The 24,612-nt window shown below is 36.4% G+C and overlaps 1 protein-coding gene across 3 annotated transcripts in view; it reads left to right on the top strand.

Annotated features, from left to right (window-relative positions):
- Positions 1-4,796: 4,796 nt before the first annotated feature.
- Positions 4,797-24,612, top strand: part of LOC145663692 (uncharacterized) — a 68,738-nt gene continuing 48,922 nt past the window's right edge. For 2 of the 3 annotated variants that reach the window (XM_081729786.1, XM_081729788.1), the window contains exons 1-2: positions 4,797-4,855; positions 15,998-16,486. In XM_081729786.1, coding sequence (XP_081585912.1) covers positions 16,089-16,439 — 351 coding nt within the window. In that variant the 5' untranslated portion in view covers positions 4,797-4,855; positions 15,998-16,088 and the 3' untranslated portion in view covers positions 16,440-16,486. Of the gene's footprint in view, positions 4,856-4,882; positions 5,015-15,997; positions 16,487-24,612 lie in introns of those variants that run through there. The other variant, XM_081729787.1, reaches the window with a different exon arrangement.

Below are 24,612 nucleotides of genomic sequence, written 5' to 3'. Positions count from 1 at the left end.
AGCGCAAATTTCCCGGGCGCAAAATTCTTGCACTCAAGGAAAATATAATGTCCGTGAAGTTGACAAGCCACTTATGTCAAACTCCAATTTCGACTTTAAACGTCGCTAGTGCTATGTTAGTGTTCGATAGTGACGCAAATCGTTAGTACTCCACAGATAACGTGTGCATTTTAAATAATGGATATAAGTCTTCTAACTGCATGTCAACACGCCCACTTCTAAGAATCATCTCAAAAATGAGGTTAACCGTTAGAGCAAATAAGTGCTCATTAGTGCCATTAACATTAGCGTTAATGCCTCCATCGTACGGCCCTTTGAGTAATAATAACACAACGCTCTTTGCTAGAGTCTCAATGCGTCCCTATATTCTCGCGAACATTCTGACATGCCCAAGTTAGTTACTTTTATTTTTGCAACTATTGCTTATCTGTTATTGTTTATTGTTTTTTGCTAGTCTGCAGAGTAGTCCTCACATTAATATGCCATTGTCCTTGATAATCATTGCGTATTTAAAAGCAGTTTGTTATTACTGTTAGAAGATATCAAAAAACAACAGATAAAATCTACTACTTAACGGTTCATATTTTTCTTTTACAGTACATAAACGATTAATAATAATAATAATAATAATAATAATAATAATAATAATAATAATAATAATAATAATAATAATAATAATAATAATAATAATAATAATAAGACTATTCCAGCATAAAAGTTATCAAATGCATCATACTGGCAACAAGCGACGCATATTTTAACTTCATAAAAATTAGTTTCTCACGATTTTCTGGAAAACTACGTATGATAACATCTTCATTATGTCAAGTTGTTTATCTCAGTGTGATATATGTATTACCTCTGGACAATATCACAGTAAAACAAAAATTAAATATTAGGAGTACATCGTACTTTTGGACTACATCTCATTAACCATGGGAAGACTGAGTAGTGTACACTTTAGGATGTAAGTTTCAGCTTAACTTGCATCATACATTCTTAGGATTACAAAAAGGAAATTTGTTCGTTTGCATTTGAACAAAATTCTTAGGATTACAAAAAGAAAAAATAATTTTTCCGAATTCCGGAATTTTCCGAGTTTACTTTCCGAATTCCGGAATTTTCCGAGTTTACTTTCCGGATTCCGGAAAGTAAAAATTCCGGAATTGGCCATCCCTAGTATAAACACAAGGATTGGCAAAATTCTTTGAAAACTCCCTAGAAAAAATATTTATCCACTTTCACAAATATGGAATACACAAATAGAGTACAAATTTATGATGTATATACGGATATATGGCATAAAAACGACAGTACATAAAACACCAATCAATCTGCCAGGTTGCTGTTAAAAGCAAAAATTATATGTAACCCATGTAGGAGAAGGATAGAGGTTGAGGACCCACATGGTAGCGCTGGTATGCGTCCGTAGGAAATAGGTGCGAACCGATAGTTGGTTGTCTATGCAGCTACATTAACATAGTGCCGAAGACAACAATTATTTATAATGGTTTCGTACTCTTGACCCTGTACTTGTAAACGTAAAAACAACTTACATAGACTCTAGAAAGACAGTTCTCAGTTAGTGGAAATTAATATCCAATATAGTCCTCTTTGATATGTACTCACTTATTTTAACCTCTCTGCAGCACTTGCTATTGTTTTAAACTAGTAACCTTATCCTTGTAAATATAAAATATAAAATAGAAATAATACAAAATACAGGATATAGGTGAGTAGGACCAACGTCTGCACCAAAAATGATTTATTACTCGACAGAAGTGGAGAATAAGAAGAGTCTACTAGAAACTAGAAACAAAATACAGGATATAGGTGAGTAGGACCAAAGTCTGCACCAAAAATGATTTATTACTCGACAGAAGTGGAGAATAAGAAGAGGATGAGTCTATACGATTAATGCCGGTTGATATTTTTGGAGCATTTATGGCACAAATTGGTTATTTCCTGGTGCCCTTCTTTTTTTCCAGCACTTTTAAGAGTGAAGAATCTGTTATTAAAATATTTCTAATTGGTTTGATAAATCTTGATGTTGCCCTATTTTAGGAGGGCATACATTTGTAGAATCTATGGTAAATTTCACAATAAGATGATATAAATAATCAAACCATAAAAAAATCTTACCTCATGCGTGTATAATAAGGTAGAAGTATAAAATGAAAACTTTCCTATTTATCACCTATTACTCCATAAGAAAGATATGATTAAGTGAAGTGTTATGTGAAGGCAGTGTAAAAAGGGGATATAGTATACGTAAGACCGTCTGAGTTCCAGAAGAAGCTGGACGCTCATACTTTTAGGGATTATTCATTGAGTATCTACGAACTTAGAAAGGGGGTAACAAACCCACTTTCATTTACTTATCCACTGATACGAAAATAAGAAAGAACGTACCTATTTGCCCTTGTACTTTATATGCTATAGCGCATTACATTATATGCAACAAGGATTTTGGTCTGCATCATGATATAAATTTAAAAATATTTAACATTTTTCGAATCGAAATCAACAAAATTTATTCTAGAAAGTAAAAATAGAATGTTAAGCACATATAATGAAGACAACGCAGTGATTTAATTTGGTAACGCATAAATAAATAATATGAAGTATCCTCGCGCACGGAAGACAGGGGTTCTCATGTATACTATTACCTAAAAAGGAATCGTGCCACACATAAGGCATGCATTTTAATCCTATATATAGTGTTTATACACTATACTCGTTTATACGTATATCCAACATCGTCTTCTCCTTACTTACGTACCTCTGGGCAAACCCCCTTGCTACTCTCCTGCATGACTCGTTTAGGTAGCATTGGTGCTTTTTAATGGGCACTTAGTACAAGTTGGTTGGTGTTTTAAAGCTGCTTCGTATTTTAACTTAGTCCTCCTAAAGTCAAGCTGCACCCAGTAATACGGGTTAACTGCTCTATCGCCGGACAAGTTTTAGGAACTTTAACGGGTCAATTGGAGGATTTATTTAAGTTTGTGACGAAGAATGAGTTAAAGTCAGGTAAGGGGAATAGTAAAAGTTAAGAAAGTGGTTGTATTTGCTGATTGTTTTTGATGTGTAAGTTGTACTGCATGTGGAGGCACATGGACTACTTCGTGGAGAGGTACACTTGTTTTATTATACGGATCCATAGAATGTAAAACGCACAGAAAAATTTAGGCAAGTATTTAATTTGCCCATTTCACGTTGAGAACAGAACCCAACGAACTCCTGGGGGCTTCTAACCCGTTCCTACTACTACTACTACTACTATGGATACGTATAGTAAAACTACATGCCTAATAACGTAATGTAACCAAATATAGCCCAATGCAGTACATTTTGGTACTTTTTTTCGATTTTCAAATTGGTCCGGTGATACAGCAGTAATGCCAGCAACACAACTTCTTCCTTTAGAGGGGGCACGGTGGCTCATTGGTAGAGCGTTCACTCCTGCTTTGTGGGGTCCCAGGTTCGATCCCAACTCACGTCAAGTGGGCATTGTTGTGGACAAATACCATGTTCGTGGATTATCCCGTTTCCTCCGTTTCCTCCCACTTTATTCGTTCCGCCACTTCATTCATTTCTCATCATCATCACTGTCTGATTTAGCCTAGCGGCATAATGTGAGACGTAAAACTAAAAAATTTCATTTTTCCTCCCTTAAAAAACAGGGTAGTCTTCCGCAGCTAGCGGCCCCGGATTAAATCTACATAAATCTCTTTTCTACGCCTTACCTAGGATTAGTCCTCTTTCATTTCCGTCGTTTAGTCTTAACTGGAAATCACATACCATGTTTTCTTTGCTCTTCACTAGATACATCTGTTTTGTGTAATTGCGTAAAATGAGTACATTCCAACTCTTGAGTGTAGCAAACTACGAATTGTTCAAAAATAGCAAAGACAATGAGTCCTTACGTTCTCATTTTTCTAACCCCCACTACAAACAACACCCTAATACAGAATTCTGTAAATAAAACTTTTAGAGGAAGATTTCTATCAAATACATGTCTCTACTTCTTTCCTGTGCTAGGTTTCCGCACAAGAGGATACTTATATTCATTAAAAATGAATTTCTCTCAGCAGGAAATACAATCTTATTGCCTTAGAAAGTGTTTCTTAAGGAAAGAGTTGCATTAATTGGTGCAGATTGACTTTAGGAGAACTGGGTATAACTACAGCGTGTGCACATGGCACAAAAGGAGCAGTGTATAAAATGCAAATTAACTTTAAACTACAAACAAACTTGCGCTAGGTGGCCACTAGAAACAAACAATGTTATCTAACGGAGTCAGGGCAGGAGCGCAGCAGGTGTCCAAGTGGCAGTGAGGGAGTGCATCCGTTTTTCCCCCCAACTAATCACCCCCATACTGATGGCAGTTATTACCTTTGTTTACCTTCATCTGACTTTTTGTCTGATTCTTTTAATTTCTCCGTTAAGTGTTGTATTTCGGAGACGCTCTATGCGGCAATTAACCCAAAACACTTTCTAAGATAGTAAGAGTTAATTTTCGATAAGTGGAGTTAATATTTCATGAATATAAGTGTCCCTCCTAAAATAGGATTATACCTAATTTTTATATCTACAAGCAATTGGCTCCAACAAATGTTATACTAAGTGCATATACTTGTAAAATATAGGTTTGTGTGTGGATTGCTAGTCATATGATACGGAAATTACACTTACATATTATCAGTGAAATGGTTATCATACCATATGCTCATGTATTGACATTTGCGTTGATTCATAGCTTGTTGAAAGATAAGGAAGATTATGGTTCTCAAATAAGATTGTGTTCAGATTGTTCAGCTGACAGTTTAGCTTCAAAGTGTTCTGAAGGAAACAGGTATGCTTTTGTTCTACTATTCATGTTTTCTTTTTTTGAAGTGCTGTATGCAAAGGGCAAATGGGAAGTTCAGAGAACAAGGGAACCATGTCATATCTAGGTGTAATCGAAGTTGTAAGAAAAAAAGCTGCATAAAGTTTGAACGATACACTTAAGTAGGTGAGAAAAATAACAGCATTTCTTTCTTTTTTTCTTTTATCATTCTCTTTTTATTTTGGATTTTGGATTTAATGTCTGGACATGGATTATTTGTACTCTAAAAGAAGCTTCCCATAGATGTTTAAGATATGAAATACAGTATGTCCGAAATGACCAAAGCTAGACTTGATTCCCTTCTGCATTATATGCGCCAATATGTGTTCATACTTAAATTTATAATTATATATGTGTTTTTAATGTTTAAATGTCAGTTTTGAATTTCAATTAGGCTAAAAGTTTCATAAATGGCATACATTGTACCTATAGTATATATAAAAACTAGAATTAATTCTTTACAATTTTATGATTTCATTAAAAATTGGTTTATTTCAGCGCGTGTCATAAGTTAGCCCCCAACATGCACAGAATTCAAAGAAACTGTACAAGTGTTTAGTAAATCATTAGTGCACTTAAGTGCATGTAACATTAATGTTAGTACTCTCATAGAGTAAGAGTTATTAGCTATTATTAGTGGGACCAATTTGAGATTTACGAACTTATACACTAATTGTCCAACATATAGGACACGTGCCAATCGTTAGTGCACATTAATACTTTAACACTAACATTAGTACTCTATTAGTGTAAAAGTTATTAGCGATTATTAGTTGGTGGCCACCTTGATATTTTTTCAACTTTCACACTAATAGACGGGACAAGTGCTATTCATAATCAAGGGACAAGTGTCATTCGTTACTACATACTAATCCTCTAACACTATTAGTGCTATAATAGCGTAGGAGTTATTACCAATTGTTAGTGGAGAGCCAAATTTAGATTTGCCAACTTTTACACTAATTGTATCACAAACATGAGACAATTGTCATTCGTTAGTGCACATTAATGTTTTAGCATGAACATTAGTGCTCCAATACTATATGAATTTTGGGGCCTACTTGACATTTACCACTTTTTATACTAATTGTCCCTCAAACATGTAACAAGTGCCAATAATTAGTGCACTTCGTGTTTTAACAACGTTAGTGCTCTAATAGCGCAAGTTGTTAGCCATTATTAGTGGGGGCCAACTTAAGATTTATGTTAACTTTTACACTAATTGTCACAGATATGAAACAATTGCCATCCGTTAGTGCAGATTAGTGCTCTAACACCAACATTAGTGCTCTAATAATGTAAGAATTATTAGAAGCATACTTGAGATCTACGTATATTAATTGTCCCAGAAATATGGAACAAATGCCAAAGTTATTAAATCTCAAATTAGCTCCTATTAAAGTCGCTAATAACTCTCACGCTATTAGAGCACTAATTTCAGTATTACATCATTATATACACTAACGAATGACACTTTTCCCTTGTTTGTGGGACAATTAGTGTAGAAATTGGTAAATCACGTTTACCCCACTAATAATCGCTAAATACCCTACCCTTACACTGTAAGTACACTAACGTAAGTGTTAGAACACTAATGTGTATTAACGATGCACTAACCAATGGCACTTGCCTCATGTTTGTGGAACCATTATTATAAAGGTTGGTGAACTTCATTCAAGCTTGTTTTCTCACTGATAATCGCTAATAAATCTTAATGCTATTAGAGTGCTAATGTTAGTGTTATGCGCACAAAGTGCAATAATGATATACTAACAAATGGCACTTGTTCTACAGTATGTTTGTGGGCAATAAGTGTAAAAGTTGATAAATCTCAAGTTGCTCCCTCTAATTATCACTAATAACTCTTACATTAATAAAAGACTAACGTTAGTGTCAGAACAATAAAGTTCACTAAAGAATGATATTTATCCAATGTTTGTGAGCTAATAAGTATAAAAGTCGGCTAATCTCAAGTGCACCGGTACTAATAATCGCCAATAAATCTTACACTATTAGATTACTAACGTAATAGTCCAGGAAATCTAGAGCAATTTTACCCTCTACCTGGGCAAAATTGCAACACAAGCTTTTAAAACAGTTTTCGATTCAGGAATTACTACTGAATAACATATTCAAAATCCTACAAATTCGGACCACGGGAACACTCCCAAAAACGGTTTCAAAATGGCGGACCATAGTTTTTCGAAAAAATCGTAGACCTTTACTTTGGAGGCTCTAGTATCCCTCTTAATTGACACAGAGACATGAATGATACCTCGTTGGAACGCCCATAGACCACAAATTGCAACGAAGTGACTTTTGTACCCATCATGTCCAACCCGTAGAAAAAGAAGAAGAAGAAAGTCGATTTTTGTTTTTTAATTAATATTTCTTGGACCCTGGCAACACTGTACGTCCTTATACTCCGGAAGAAAAATTCCTACGCGTAGACCAGATATTGGTAACAATAATATTAAAAAATGAAGGACTTAGGTTCAACAGTAAGGGAGATAAAAATTCGGAACCGCGGACAAAGGAGGGTCACTCTGTATATTTTTACTGTGGTCTAACTTCTGTTTCTTAGATCTAGTATCCTCCCTAATTGTCACAGAGACATGAAGCATACCGCGTTGCAAAGCTTATGGACCCCCATGCCAACGACGTATCGTTTGTGCCCCCTGTGCCCAACCTGTAGAAAAAGAAGAAGAAGAAACCTTGAACAAATTGGGAAAATCTGTACTTTTACCTTTCTTGGGTTCTGGTAACCCTGATAATCGTTGGGTATAGCGAGCACAAACGATTAGAGACCTGCACGGGCCGAATGTTTCGGCCCGAGCCCAATACAGCCCGAACGTACCTAGGCCCAGCCCAGCCCGGGCCCGTAAAGTTTTGGAGATTTTCGGCCCGGCCCGGCCCGATCTTTCTCAAAATTTAGTACTAAATTTGACTTAACCCTCAGAAACATTTTCTAAACTCTGGTTCACAACCTATCGCTTGCCTCCCGAATGGTACCATTGCCTCCCAGAACTTTGCCTGTCATCGACAGAACAAAAACTCCATTCCCTGTAACAAAAACCTAACTTAATTGATTTTTAGCATAAAGTGAAGGTGGCAATATTGTTTAGCGACAGGCAAAACATTCTCACCCCTTCTTTTTATATTTTGAGTTCAGTGAAGGTCAAGGTCAGAGCTCAATTTACCGCATAATGCCTGCAATCCTCTATAGTGAAAGTGGAGCCGCTTAGCAACACAAACTGTAAATAGCTATTGCATTCTTTGTAACATTTTTCACGGACACACTTCTTCAACGTTTGGCTTTATTCCAATTATCGTTTAACAAAAGTCAATAATTATTAAAGAATTGCAATTGATCGGCCCCAGCCCGGCCCGACCTGAAGAGAAATCAGTGTCGACCAGCCCAAGCCCGGCCCGGCCCAAAGAAATAACACTGTCGGCCCGCCCAAGCCCGGCCCAGTCCAAAGAAATAACAGAGTCGGCACGCCCAAGCCCGGGCCGGGCCCGGCCCGTGCAGGTCTCTACAAACGATACGTCGTTGGAAATGGGGTTCCATAAGCTTTTCTACATATAGTCTTGCATGAACCTAGGCACTGAAGAACCATGGCTGATTCCCTTACACGTTTGATAACCTCATCACACTTCAAGAAAAGGGAGCTGAAGGAGTGAACAATGCCAGTAAGTCTCGCGGTAGTAACATTCTCGCCGCTACAAGTATGGTGGTTCATGTCTCTTTTCGCAAACGTTACATTGATAAAAAAAAATATTGCGATTGCCCTAGAAAGAAAAAAACGTCATCGCCGGTTCAAAAACGAGTTACTTGCTCGTCGGATGGGTCCTTCAACAGCAACAGCGACTGCCTGTTTTGCGGAACGCCTGTCTTATTTGATGACCGTCACGTGTTGAAATCAGAAAATGTGCGAGTGAAAACACAAGCATTGCCACACAGCATTTTAAAGTGTTGCAATGAACGAAACGATACCGGGTCACAAACTGTCCGAGGTCGAATTGAGTACTTTTCGCCTGATCTTCATGCAGGAGATTGTGTCTATCACAGATCATGTAGTATCAACTTTCGAACAGGTAAAGCAATTCCTCAACAATACTGAACAGACAATCAGTCAGCGTCAAAAAATTCCGGGCTGGCCGACCTACAAATGTTGAGAGAATCCGAGCATTTCAGCGCATCTGTAGTTATTTGGAAGAGCACGATGGTGAGCAACTAACTGTGGGAGAACTTGTTACAAAAATGGGCACATTTCTTGTAGGGATTGATCACATTGCACATGACAGACGGCGCATGAAGCGTCAACTAATGGAGTACTTCGGTGAAAAAAATTATAATTTCTAGTGACAGTGAAAAAAAAATGACTTCATTACACTTTGAGAAACTACCAATCACATTCTACAGGCATATCGTAATTTACCACGAGAGTATGATGAAGAAAAGGAAAAAAATAGAATAATAGAAACCGTAGCTCGACTGATCAAAAGCGACATAAAATCCAAACTACAAACTGGAAGTGATACATATCCTTCACCCAGCGACTTGACCATTCAGGAATTCCTTCAGTACATTCCACCTACCCTTAAACTATTCTATGCCATACTTTTTGCCGGAAAGGACAATGAAACCAAAATAGCATCGATTGGCCAGTGTTTGATGCAAGCAGCCAGACCAAGAGATATGTTAGCTCCTCTGCAGTTAGGTGTTGCTGTGGAGCTGCAGCACCACTATCGATCGAAACACCTGATTGACACGCTGCATGACCTGGGATTTTGTTCTTCATACACGGAAGTGCAGCGGCTTGAACGCTGTGCTGAAAATACATTTGGTAATCGTGTGATCGAAATGCCAGCAGACCAGACTCTCCTCTTTGCAGCGGATAATGTAGACCATAATCTCCAAACGCTGAGTGGTTTAGGTACATTCCATAGTATGGAAATGTTGGCGGCCATTACTCCATCCACTACTACCAGTCTAACCATTCTTCGGAAGCCCGTCTCTGATGCTGATGTGAAGTCCCTTGCCAGTGTTCCCATTCACGCATACACTGAAGCCAGGGCTATTCTTGAAAAGGTCAACTGTGAACTGGTAACAGCATCATTACCGAACAAAAGCTCCCTGAATATTTTGTGGAAACTTTCCTGGCACTTTCCGTCACGCACACCAAACTGGTCAGAAATGATGCAGGCCATTCACGCAGATCCATCTCTTCATCGTTCAGGGAAATCCACTGTTCTCTGCTTACCGATTATTGACCTCCATCCATCTGATATGTCATGCATCTATTCCACTTCAGTGTACCTGAATAATCTTGCGAGAAAATATAAAGTCACACCAATCATCACCTTAGACCAACCACTGTTTTGGAAAGCTTCACGTATCCTGCATGACAGAGCACATAACACCAGTATTAAGGACACGATTCTCCTGTTGGGCTCATTTCATACTCTGATGACCCTACTAGGAGCAATTGGTTCCCTGATGGATGGTTCAGGCTTACGTGAAATCTTGCATGAGCTTTATGGAGAAAATTCGGTTGTACATATGTTAAGTGGCAAGTCCGTAGCAAGAGCCTTCCGTGCGCACATGATGGGTGACCTCGCATTAAGTGCATTGCTTGTGGAAAATGTTTTTCTGCAGACCGATAACGGAACACACAGAACTATTAACGATGCTTACTCTCTCTACCAGAGTCTGATGTCGGGTGAGATTACAGTAACTGGAGCTAGTTCTTCACCTCTTCTTCAAGAAGCCCGAGAAAAAATAGAAGCACGAAAGTCAGAACTTATTAACACATCAAAAACAAGTTAGTTGTGGCTTGCATACCAGCGCATGTTGACTACAGCAAGGAAACTTGTGGCAGCAGACAGAACAGGAAGTTGGGAGGATCACCTTGATGCTATAGCAGAGTGCATTCCCATATTCGCTGCAGCAGGACACTTCAATTATTTGAAGTCGACGTGCTTGTACCTGCAAACAATGTTAACGCTGCCATCGGTTAATCCAACAGTTCACGAAAGTTTTCAAAATAGGTTCAGAGTTATTAGAAGAAGCAACCGTTATTGGGCTGAGTTGTCCTCTGATCTAGTCATAGAGCAGGTTCTGATGAGATCGCTAAAATCCACTGGAGGTCTAACGCATGGGAGTGGAATGTCGGAGATGCAACGATCTTTGTGGGTGCTCTCAATGCCAGCATGCTCCGAGTACAATCTGGCGATGCAAACTCTTACTCACACAGCATATGTCACTAGCGAACAACATAAAGAAGCCGAAACGTCAAGAATGTCACGTGATATCAGTGACACACGGTCGCATTCTTGCAGGACTGCAGCCCATTTCACCATTTGACGGAGACAAATCGTTGAGAAACATTGTCACTGGCGTCACAGCGGATTCCTCGGTCAACGTCCATAATTTATTTTCAGTTGGAGAAGAGCTTGCGAAGAAACTATTTGGCAAAGACCTGTTCACTGTGAAGTGGAAACGTGCAGATAAAGTCAAAACTCTAGCATCCCCAAGTAGTGTTAAAATTAGCAGCGATATGTCCGTCGATTCGAATCTTTTGTTTCAAAGACTGTTAGTTGTCGCTAGTGCTGGCAGCACATCTTTAGAGGAGACCTTAGCGCATGAATTATGTGCCTACCCATCAACTTTATTTGAGTCACCCAGCATGATGCGTAAGGCAGACAAAGCCCCACTGGCCCATGCGATACTAGAGTTCAGCAAGCAGCAGACCGCACAGTTTGAGGAAACGGAGCCAGACAATATTCTGTATGTCTTAGACGGAAGATCTCTGTTACATAGACTTCCATGGTGTAAAGGCAGTTCGTACGACAACATCGCTGCATCATTTGCTGAGTATACGGTTCGTAAATATGGCACATCAACCATCGTGTTTAATGGGTATGGAATTTGCTCACCATTGTTCATTGCAACTGTGCTATCGGGTGTGCAAGAACGTATTATACTTGCAGAAAGCATGACCTTCCATGTACTATTGCTTGTGCTGTGTGCCAAGAAACTGAATGTTTTAACTCTTTAAATGAATATGGTGAGGACAGTGTTAGCGTAGGCGATGACGATGTAGATGTGTAATTTGCCTCCCAAAATATTTCGTCTTCCCATTCTTTTGCTTAAGAATACTTTTGTTTTATGTATAGTACTTATATTAAAGCGACCTTTGATTTAAAGATCTTTGAAACAAGATTTTTTCATGCATAGAATGATTATCAGGGTTGCCAGAGCCCAAGAAAGGTAAAAGTGTAGATTTTCCCAATTTTTTCAAGGTTTCTTCTTCTTCTTTTTCTACAGGTTGGGCACAGGGGGCACAAACGATACGTCGTTGGCAAGGGGGTCCATAAGCTTTGCAACGCGGTATGCTTCATGTCTCTGTGACAATTAGGGAGGATACTAGATCTAAGAAACAGAAGTTAGACCACAGTAAAAATATACAGAGTGACCCTCCTTTGTCCGCGGTTCCGAATTTTTATCTCCCTTACTGTTGAACCTAAGTCCTTCATTTTTTAACATTATTGTTACCAATATCTGGTTTACGCGTAGGAATTTTTCTTCCGGAGTATAAGGACGTACAGTGTTGCCAGGGTCCAAGAAATATTAATTAAAAAAACAAAAATCGACTTTCTTCTTCTTTTTTTGCTACGGGTTGGACATGATGTTTACAAAGTTCTTCGTTGCAATTTGTGGTCCATGAACGTTCCAACGAGGTATAATTCATGTCTCTATGCCAATTAAGAGGGCTACTAGAGCCTCCAACGTAAAGGTCTACGATTTTTTCGAAAAACTATGGTCCGCCATTTTGACACCGTTTTTGGGGGTGTTCCCGTGGTGCGATTTTGTCGGATTTTGGATATTTTCATTAGGTGAGATACCTAAACAAAATACAGGTGTAAAACTAAAGGTTGCAATTTTGCCCAGGTCAAACCGTATTTTGACTCGACTATAAGTGTTAGAGCACTAATGTGCGTGAATGTATGAATTGGATATACGCTATGGTCGTTAGTATGCTGCATAGTTTAAGGAAGCATTGCAAGATTATTATAAATCCATGTGCCGTCTATTAGAGGCAACGTATCTGAAGAACTACCTAATGCATCACCATCAATTTGGCCAGGATGTTGAGGGTGAAAATTTAGAAATGGAGTTCGTTGATGAAGATAATCGATCTACCGGGAGTGGTAGTACTTAATCACTTTCCATTTTTCACGTTGATTATTATAAAGCAAAATCTGTACTACACAGCGAGAAGTGACCTAATAATACATTTCATTTCAATCTTTAATCCTCTACTAAAACGAAATCCACCACAGCTTTTGCTATCAATAATGATCTATATAAAGGAAAAACAGTAAAAGATAACGAGAAGCGGTTTTTTAACAGTAGATTTAGCGTTCTAAGAATAGGTATCGTCTTCTCTCTTATCCTTCTATTCAAACCGGGTCACCACGTCCGACTTTAACATAGTCTATAGTCTATAGTCCTTAGCAAGAAGTGACCCAATAATACTTAAAACTATAATGGATAGTTAAAAGCAGCTTTCTCAATAGTTATACGTTCCAAGAACATATTCCATCTCCATTCTGAACGTCTGGAGTGAAATCGGATGTGGCCGTTTCAACATTAACTGAGAAAATATCAAGCCATACAAACAAAAGCTCTTCATGTGGTATAGCCTATACGTGATACTGTAATTGTTAAATTATGTGGTGCTATGTGTGGTGAATAACACTTTGCTATAAATAGTGTTTTGAAGCAGATTGATAATATTGAGCGGATCTCCATTATATATAATAAATTAAACATATTTCCAAGGCATCATATTTCGATTCAGTTGACGGAACTTGAAGTTTCGTGTGGTGGTCAAATGTATTAATGATAAGATTTATGAAAAAAAAACTCCCAAAATCTTGCCGTACTATAGTGTGAAGCGCTATGGGATAATAGGGGGGTAACAACTTCCCCCATACAAATCACAGAAACTTATTGACCCCAAAATATCTACTAACACTTATACGTTTATGTTTTTAAGTGTTGCATAACATACAAAGAGTTGTCATAAAATTTGCTACTTTCTCGGATCATTTAACAAATTTCTTACATCAATATGTAGGTCTATATATTCTGTCTTACAAAAGTTGACAGCACATAAAGAATATATTTCATATTTTATACGGAGAAACTGTTAAAGTAAGTTTAGACTCTTCATTCGAACTTCAAGACTTCAAAATCAAACAAGTTAAAAACAAAACTACAATCATCTTAAAAACCAGATATTAAAATCGGCATTTAACTCAGCGTTGTCAGGTGTACAGCGATCTTAGGATTAAGAAACTTTTGAACTTATGCAAAATTCAATATGTAGGTTACTGCTACAAATTTAGAGATTTGAATATTATTGGAAGTGTAGAAACTTTTTATTGCGAAGTACATGAAGAATTTACTAGCACTATGTATATTTATTACACTTTATTTTGAATTTTCGTTTGAGTCTAAACAATCTTGCGTGTTCCCTTTTAATCTAGTGGCTAGCGCTTTCCCTTTTGGTGCATGAGATTCCGTGTTTGATTCTTGATAAGAGAACATTGAAATGTGAAAGGATTAGAATGGTTGGGATTTCAGCTTAAGGGAGCAGACTACTAAATATTTTTCAATAAGCTAACAATTCTACTTTTGCCAGTTTTTCCTAAATGAAAAGATATCATGAAATGTAATTTACCTCAATAATATATAATGTTATTCTACATCCGAAAATACGAATTGGAAGAATTTTCAGTGTTGCCATCCATAGAAATTAGTGTGACCAGAATTTGAATTACCCAAAAATCTAGGTTAAGGCAACGACTAGAAAAATGAACTCAACGGTAATTGATGACTTATCATACGGTCTGTGTTCCTTGTTAGCTACTTTTTAAATACTATTTGTATTTAATCCGTAATAACTTACATACGTTATTACAAAATAAATAAGTTGTTACGAAATAAATACAAATATTAGGTACAAAGTAGTTAATAAGGAACACAGACAGCATGATAAGTCATCAATTGCCGTTGAGTTCATTTTTTTAGTTGTTGCCTTAACCTAGATTTTTGGGTAATTCAAATTCTGGTCACACTGTAATTTCTATGGATAGCAACACTGAAAATTCTTCCAATTCGTATTTTCGGGTGTAGAATAACATTATCCATTATTGAGGTAAGTTACATTTCATTATCTCTTTTCATTTACGAAAAACTGGCAAAAGAAAAATTGTTAGCCTTTGAAAAATATTTAATAGTCTGTCCCCTTAACCCTTATCCGGACAAGCTATTTTTGTAACGTAGACTGCAACTGGGGCCTTACCAACTCGATATGTTCATAACTTTAACTTCGACTAAAGATAGAAGGAATCAGAATTTTATGGCATCCAAATATTTATGGTTATTAAGAAATTCGAAGAAAAATATGAAGCTACTGGGCCTGGGAGGCCCCGGTTGCCCGGATAAGGGTTAAACTGCATGTCATCTCAAATCGTCTTGGTATTGAATTGGAACTCTAAACTTTGTCAAATAATAAAATAAAAATACCAATAATATTGAAAAAGATGATTGCCATGGTACCAGGATATTTTGACGAAAATGAAGCGTGCAACATTACCGAGTTTTTAATTAAATATTTAGCATATATATGAAATATGATCAAATTGTTGAAACCTTTTTGAGAAAGTAACTACTTTCGGCATTGTTTTCTCAGTCACCATTGAAGTTCCATTGTTCTTGGGTATAGTATACAATTTAAAAAAAAAAAAAGATTATAAAAGAACTCACTTTAATAGTATAAAAGCTCTAAAATTAGATTGAGATGCGCTCTGTGTTGTACGATGCATTTAGATTATGTACAGATGATAGCATGAATGGATGGATATCCATAAAACAAATTTTTTACACCACTTATGAGTCATAAAAGATATAAACATTTTAGAAATCTTGGATCTTTACTTACAATTTTAAGAATATCTTAATTCTTGTCGTCACACACGAGTAAAAATAAAATTATTTGCATTCTAATGAGTAAATTTTTATTTATGTTTCAGGAAGTACGGTAGCATATTTGTGTACAGAACTACAATTTGCTAAGAAAGTGCATCAAATATTGGAGATAAGTTCTTAACAATTTGCGAAAAAATGGGATTATTACACCGTCGTGCTGAAAGACGTCGTCGCCGCCAACAGAATCCACCTACCCCAAATGAGTTTCCACCATCACAACAAACGTCGTCTGCAACACCAGCACAACCAAACCAGCCAATACCTTCTGCACCGCCAATGGAAGATCTACCGGACTATGGCCATCATAATGGTCGCCATGATAATCAGCACATTGATCCTGAGTATGTTCGCAAATTAGAGCAGAAAGTATATCACGAAGAACAATCTCGTCGCCATAGAATTCTGGGTTACGTAATTCCAGTTCCTGGGCTAAAGCAATATCACAAAGTTAAGCATATTCAGCACGCTGTTGCCGCCCGCAAGTGATTATGATTGCACAAACGAATAACAACATTGGAAATAATCCATTTACAGTAAGTATGTGGCTTGCATTCGGCTGATTGACATAGTAACGTATTTATTTATTTATTTATTTATTTATTTTACAAAAATCAGTTATAATGGGGTATGTTGCTTTGTTGATTTGAATAAAAGTATATTTTGAGATCTGATGAAGTCCTAAAAGATGTTAAGCTTTGAGGTGTGTCATTATCATTTTTATCATCATTTTCTTTATCATTATCATAAAGCAACTTAAAGTGGCAATAATTCAATTTTGTATAATTGAAACAAAATGAGAAACATCACTATGCCAGCCAGCCGATGATCTATTGTTTAAACTAGTTGGTTCGAAAACTTATAAATGACATTTATTATCAAATAAAACTTAATAATATAGAGAATATAGGTTAACAGATTCTGAAAAGTACTTGGTACTCACTTAAGATGTCTCACCTGTAGTTATGAAAACTCCAAGTACTCATATCCCTACCAACTACCTGGTTGCTAGCAGCCGTGCGTTTGGTTTCCGTGTGAGTTTCGAGGGAACTCAGCCACTCTCTTAGCTTGCGTGGAGCTTTCAGGGATTTCTAACCGCAACCACCTACTTCCCTTGGAGCTTCGTGGGACTCCAACCTTTCTTTGCTTGCGTAGAGCACTAAAAATCCTAACTCACTTTCACTCAGCTTGCCTGGAGATTTGTGGGAATCCTTCCGTTGGCGGCTCGGGCCTAGGACACCTATTTTATCCAAACTATTTGGTGACCTTTGTATTGGTCTTAGAGCCACACTTATAATGACTGTGTTATGTTATTTATAACAGATTTTTTAATAATAAAAGGTTGTGGAAGAAAACCGAATCTCATGTGTAAATTGCTCTGCCTGCCTTATCAAGGTAATTTTACGTGGTAAAAGCGTTGGTGTTTAGAAGCACTTGGTATTTATACCAAACAAAGTTTAAAGCTACTATGTAGTGCGTCTTGTACTGCAGGAACGTACGGAGGAATTTATTCTGGGGAGGGTGTTCAATTTGAGGACAAATTGTATCGAATTTTGTAAAATTGCCCCTAAAATTAGGCAAAATTTACAGAAAAGTCGGGATTTCAGGCCTTAACGTCCGTATGCAACATTGGTGTTACCGACAATTTCAAAAGACTACAGAATACAGATCAAATTTAATTCCAAGTTTGTTCACTGAATAGGAAATACAACACCTTAATTTAATTTGTATTAAATTACTTTCCAAATTTAATTAATTCCCATATAGTTTGCGAAATATTTAATGTAGTTTCTTTTTGAGTCTGCGTGGAACAATTAATTAAAATCCAGAGTTACTTGAAAAATACTCGGAAATTAGAAAGAAATCTTACCGTAGAGACCTTACTTTCCTTCAAGTAGATTTACATTGTTTGAAAAAAAGTACCTAAATACTTATGATCAACCTAATGATCATTGTGATACAAGTTAATGTGGTAATTAACAAAAATAATGTAATTAGTGTCTACTCAAAATGGTTGTCAGCAATTGGACTTTGCAATGAATCGATTAATTAATTCCTCTTTCTGCCACTTTCTATAGATTTATTGTAGAATTAATTACTTTCTTAACTCTCTAATAAACAGCCTTTACTTGAAAAGGGGGCTTGTTTCATTCATGAATATTGAAAATACTTACTATTTCCAGAGTCAAACAGTTCCCTAAACAGCCCTGAAGAATTGAGATTGGCATGGTGCTAGCGATTCCGTTAGTATTCTTTTCAGCTAACACATTCCAAGAGACGATTATCTCTGGACTTGGCAACCGAAGAGAGGGATGTAATTCCTCGAAATTTAACGGATAGTTGCATACACTACCTCGGCCAAAGGACGTGATAATAGGAGTTTTCAAGACCGAGTACCGAACCAAAATTGAGGCGTCAGCTTGTATGGAGGAATTTCGGGATCGAACCTTCCAAAAAGTCACAATCGGGCTTCTTAGGTTCCTCGACTAAGCAATTCTGGTGCTCATCCCTAGCTATCTATAAGTGCCTAGTAAGAGCCTGTAGCCCCTACTAAGAGTCCGTCTAAAAGTATGAACCTAAGATAAGTACTTCGATCATGACCTTCTGTTAGATCACCTAGAACGTTGTTGTACGTGAAGAGCAAGTATATGTTTCTTTCAGACAGGTACCTCATGTTCCCTGAAGGATGTGGACCGCTAAGGATATACAAGAGTAGGATCGCCATACGACAAACTCCTCGCTTTCTCCATTTGATGAATACATTTTACTTATCTCTTAAGTTCGGAACAGCCGAAGCAAATAAGGTATAATGTTATACTTGATCAATGCAGGGGTGTAAAGCTATTTTGGGCCACCCTGAATAACTAGGAAGAAATACTAATGGTTGTTATTGCAACACTGACCAGCAATAGCGGATTTACGGGGCAGGGGGTGTTCGCGCTGAAGTCCCCAAATTTCCGGTATTAAAAAAAAAAACAATATAGTCATGCAACTATCATGATAAACCCCAAACGCTCCGTTTCAAAAATTCCGGAATTTCTGAGAAAAAGGAAGTATTCCTACGCAAAGACCCTTCCCAAAATATTTTCCAAATCTGCCACTGTTAGAAATTACACACAACTCAGAAATCGAAGAGAACAATTAAGATAGGAATTCCATGATTTAGTCTAATGCAACATGTTTGAGCGACATGATAAAAAAAATTATAAACTGAAATATAGCACAATATGAACCCAATGATCAATTTGTAGGTATCTTTCCTTGCTATCCTAACTTGAAGCTTACACAAGTATTAGATATGAATCAGGAAAAATGGATTAACACTTGCGCACATTCAAAATAATAATCAAAATAATAATAATTTAGTACCTGGCGTCCTTTTTTCTCAACCTATTAACATTTGAAGTTCGGGGGCCAGTACCGCCTATACCCAGCCATATCATGGCCCAAATGAAAAACATCTGTATGCAATGATAAAATATTCATGTCGTATATGCTTTTAATATTGTTTTGTTTTAGTATTGTGATTGTTTTGTATAACCTTATACCTTTTATTAGCATTTTTACTGTATATCATGAAATGGGTGATACTTCCCTAAGAATTTGTATTGTAAACCTCAAGTCCACATTCGTGGGCATACACTAAACACACGCGTAGACGAAATACTACTACGCAGATCAAAAAATGTAAAATTTCTACTACTTCTAGAAGTATTAGGCACATATCTAAATAAAAAAAAGTATTGCCTTCAAAAAATTGAAAATAATAGAAAAAATATTTGACTATTTGTCATCCTCTCCACCAAAGCCATCTTGACTCACCATTCATAGAAACAAAACAAAATGCGTGGAAAAACAATCAACAAATGTGCCACCATGTGACAAATTTTTCAACTAGAGAACCCAATAATGAGATTTTCGTGCACAGATACCCAAGAATTACCAATGTGTAGGAGCATAACGTTTCAGAACTCAGGTAAACACATGTAGACCTGGGGAGCGAAGAGGTAAAATATTATAGAAATTGCCTGTTTGTCCCTCTTCCTTTCAAGCAAAATTTTTTGAAAAGCTGGGACATATACCAACTTGTGTTTAAGAGTGTGTTTATATATCAAGTTTTACCTTCAGAGTGTCAAGGGGTCATGAGGTACTTTTTTCGTACAAATTTTGAACCCCACTTTCCTCATTAGGATACGCATTTCAATCATAGTGACATGTTAAAAGTTAAATCCAACATAGCTGCTAATTATATTCACTCATTTCAAATTGTTCAGCCGTTTTTCTCGTGATGGATCAGAAAGCAAGATCATTTTCGTTTTTATTTATTATAGATCAAAATTTTTCTCTTTGCTCTTTTACATTTTTATGACACTTTAGATGTGTATTCTTTTAGAAATCTCGTATTCATAAAATGCCAGACGAGAAATGTATTTCCTATTTTTGGTCATGTTGGATAAATGTAATTAATTTCGAAATATTACAAAACAATTGCTTTCGACATAAAATGTTAACTTCCAAGTGATTGTTGTGATTTATTTTAACAGTTGAACAAATTGTGTTACCCCAGAGGGACGAAGTAGGATCATTAAGTGCGGATGTGTTTCTAGCGAGTCGTGAGACAAACAATATAGTTTTACGCGGAAACATTTCCAGAAAGTCCCCCCCTCTATCGCTTCCTATATGATCCACTTCATATTAAAATAGCAGTAGGTGGTAGATTTAGCCAGACTCAAGATCTTTCTTATTCGCAAATAGCCTACCACCTGAGAGGTTTCCATCTTCCTCTCCTCAATGTGTTTCGTCTAATTAAATATAAAAGAGTTGGTTCTTACTCTTGACTATAAATATAAGTATCAACATTGAATATAAATATGAATATGAATATTGATATGAGAATATATATATTTAGTTTATAATGAAAAGGATTTATGGTTTGTTACCTAACACTTTATTATCTAATATTAGAACAATAACAAAATCAGTACATTCTGTGTATAGCCTTTATAATGCACAATTAAGGGAAATCCTAACATTTAGATATGTGCTAATCAGTTTATACAGCAATCTATGTATATTTCTTATAAGACATTCAAACAACAAACACAACAATAATACTTTTATCTTTACATCTGATGAGAGCCATTATAAATGATGAATCTAAAACAAATCTAACTAATCTGTAATATAAGTGGAGTACCAGTAATGTACAAATTATTATGATGCCTGTCTGAGGAAACCTGACCAACAATCATAAGTAGCTATTGTCATCACAACAAAGATAAAAAATGAAAGTAGAAGGATAACTTCCAGGCCAGGAGAGTGTTCTGTCACTATAGAAGCCTTTGACGTAGCCAATCCGTATTCCAAATATCTTTTTTCTGACTTGTTATTGCAAGTGAGGGTTTATATACTAGTTTGGCAAGACACTTTTCCCTTTCACCAGAAGTTGTTTGTGTTCGATTCCAGGTCGGATATTAACCTCTGACGTATTACAAAGAATGTTGCTATTGCTTTTTTTTCATACTTCTATAAAATGTAACTTAATGCAGTTTTAATTATATTCAAATATACTGTGCAAAAAATGATTATAAACAACACAAATGGTAGCGTAGTGTACCGCAGCTAAATACTTACCCTTTTTATAGCATGTACTGGGATATGAACTGTCCACCACCACCACTACCACAGAAGATTGTCATGATGAAGCCAATTCCGAGATCTGGTGGAGTCTTTTGGCAAAATCAGTACCCTCCACGTAAGAGAGGAAAGAAAAAGAAGAAAACTGGACAAACACAAGAGAATGTCGCCAATTCTTCAAATCATGTTGAAATACATCATCATGTACAAAGTTTCACCAACAGTAATGAACACGTTTCTCTAAATGCAACGTCTCTACCTATGAGGAAGAAACACAATTATAATACACAACGAAAATTACTACTTTTGAGATCATTTTTAACAAAATTCTGTTTAGATGCTGACTCCATTGAAACGTCACCTGTTATTTCTTCGGCAGCAAAGAACATGGAAAATTAAGGACGTTATTTACATCTTTCAACAACAGCCATTCTTTTCGAGTTCATTGAACCTACTTTCAAGTAAACCTCCACTGGAATGTGTCACTGCAATGGAAACATGACGTCAACATGTTAAGAGAAAATGAAGATAAAACCTCATAATGCTTGCAGCATAGAAGGGTCCTTGCCAGAAACGGAAACTCTGAAATGTTTTCGAAGCAACTTTTGCAGTATTCTATTCTTCGTTCTGTATTCTTCTTTAAGAACAATCATAATAGAGCTGCGAGTAATTGGGTAACAAGAAAACATTGTTTAGGTTAGAAGTATACAAAAAGCATACAACATATAAGGAATCAAATAGAACAAGCCTAGAACTTTGATTTTCAATGGGTGTATTGCAATCTGAATCTTTCAAGGTGAGGTTTCTGAGCAGACGTGTTCGCTCGAATGATAAGGACGGAAAAATAACCTTACAGAGGAATGAAATTTTGGGCATGATTCACTTTAATTCAAATGCATTTATTCCTCAGTTTGTAGCACCATCTTCATGATAGTCAACATTTTCCACCTTGTGTATTTGTGTAAAGATACAAAATACCTTAGCTTCTACTAGCAACGATAGTTTTGTTTGTAGTCTGAGGAACGACCTTGTTAATTATTCGTATACTTCATCTGCTTTCCTAGAGTTTTCACAGTCTATGGGAATCAATGAAATATTGGATGAAAATATGGTTAAAGGAGAAAGTATTCATTATAAGTCAATGTTAAATGATAATAATAATGTCAACATCACAAACAACATTATTTTCACAGAAAATTAAACAAATATTGCTGCGTTTTCGCCTTCATTATTTCATTTCAGTGCCGTCAACAACACCTGAAGTCCCGGGATCTAATAAAATTGAAGAAAATGCTTGTATTAATTTAGAGGAGAATTAGAAATAGCAGCTGACAAGAAAGAAGAACAAAGCGACCAATTTCCACACAATTTGCTACTCCCAAACCTACATTTTGGAATACAAGTGAATGATGATTTAAGAATTGATACGTCTAATTCTTGCTCGTCATTCACGGTCGTCTCAAATCTTACAACAGAGCCAGTAATTGAAAAGTTTACAAGAAAACTTGAAGCGGATGAAAAGCATGAAATTGAAACAGTGCTTAAGGTAATTACTTGCGTGAAGTCTCAGCAAAAATTAGTTCTACCTCTTGAAGAGATTCAGGAGAAAAGGATAAGATAAATGGCATCACTTTTGCGGAAAAGACAATGAACATGAGTGAGATATCAGGTGGGAAGCCGTCATCGTTCTCTCTTTCGTCGTATCCAACGAAAGTTCAGGAGCAAACCAATTTGAGAATAATTCCAGAACAGGGTTAGTAATTAAAATGTTTGCAGCAAATGAAATTGAAGAAAATGAAAAGCATTGCTTGAAGTCTGTACAAGAAAGAATTGGTTCTACTTGGTAAAGAAATTCACGAAGAAATTGCCAATCTAACTGACAATATAACTTTTGGAGAAAACACTGGAAACACGAATCAGTTACCAGCTAGCAAGTCGCCATTCTTGATTTCGGAGTCTCGAACGGATGTTCCAGCAGGAATCCAAATTAAACAGAATGGTAATGCAAATTCAGGGATACGGTCAGTAGTTTCAGCTGACGAGAAACAGATAAACAGTGACCAGTTGGCATATATTCTGTTTTTCAAAAACTTACCAGTTGAAGTTGAACTGAAGATCATAAAATTAGAAGAATCATACAAAAATTCTTGCCAGCATTCCACAAACTATTGTGCTGAAATTCCACAAACTACTTTAAAAAGCCAAGACTAAACACCTGCTGTTGGAAGTAGCAGAGAAAGGAGAAGAATTAGGAGCATTGCTCAACGAGGAAATACCCTTCTTCAAAACGTTTGAAATAGAGCTTTAGGTTCACTTATGTTTTGATTATTTAAGAACGAAAGAAAAAATAAAAATGCTAAATAGAGTATATAGCGATGACAAAAGGAGAGCCAAAAAGCTGATTTCGGAATACTTCAATTCGGATCAAGATAGTGATAGATGTTGTCTCTTTACATTTCGAACCAAATTGTTGGCTAAAGGAACTGTATGTGCTCCGTTGATATATTTTATAAAATGTTTTATCAATTTAGATTTTTGAACGACATATTTGGATGAATCGCATGGTCCAAAGGACCAAGAAGAAATCTTGAAGGATAGTATAATAATCACTATTAATAGTTATTAATAATAACGCACACACTTCGCAAACCAAACAAGATGTACCTCCTTGTTTAAAAAAAAATATTACTACCGATTTACTCCGAATTAAAAATGAAGTTTTTGGTTCACCGAAAGACTGCTAATAAAATGTTTAGTCTGAGTGACTTAAAATAATTAATTTTAAAAGATTGTCAAAACGATCGGAACTTGGAGAGAACTGGTCATTATGCATGTTGCGGTCATCGGTCTAGCTGATATTCTAGTATTATTTAAAGTAATAAACTTTTTTTTCTTTTGCAAAACCTATCATAATCAAAGTCGAAAAGGATTTTGAACCATGTAGCCTTGTATATGTCTAGGATGTCGAAGATTGTTACTTAACTACTGTTTCTTTTCAACATAAATGAACTAAGTCTGCTGTTAA

Source organism: Thermobia domestica, chromosome 11 (genome assembly GCF_964235325.1).
Source record: "Thermobia domestica chromosome 11, izTheDome1.hap1.1, whole genome shotgun sequence".
Lineage (NCBI taxonomy): Eukaryota > Metazoa > Arthropoda > Insecta > Zygentoma > Lepismatidae > Thermobia > Thermobia domestica.
The sequence above is the reverse complement of the archived record's forward strand: the minus strand, read 5'-3'. Positions and strand labels throughout refer to the sequence as shown.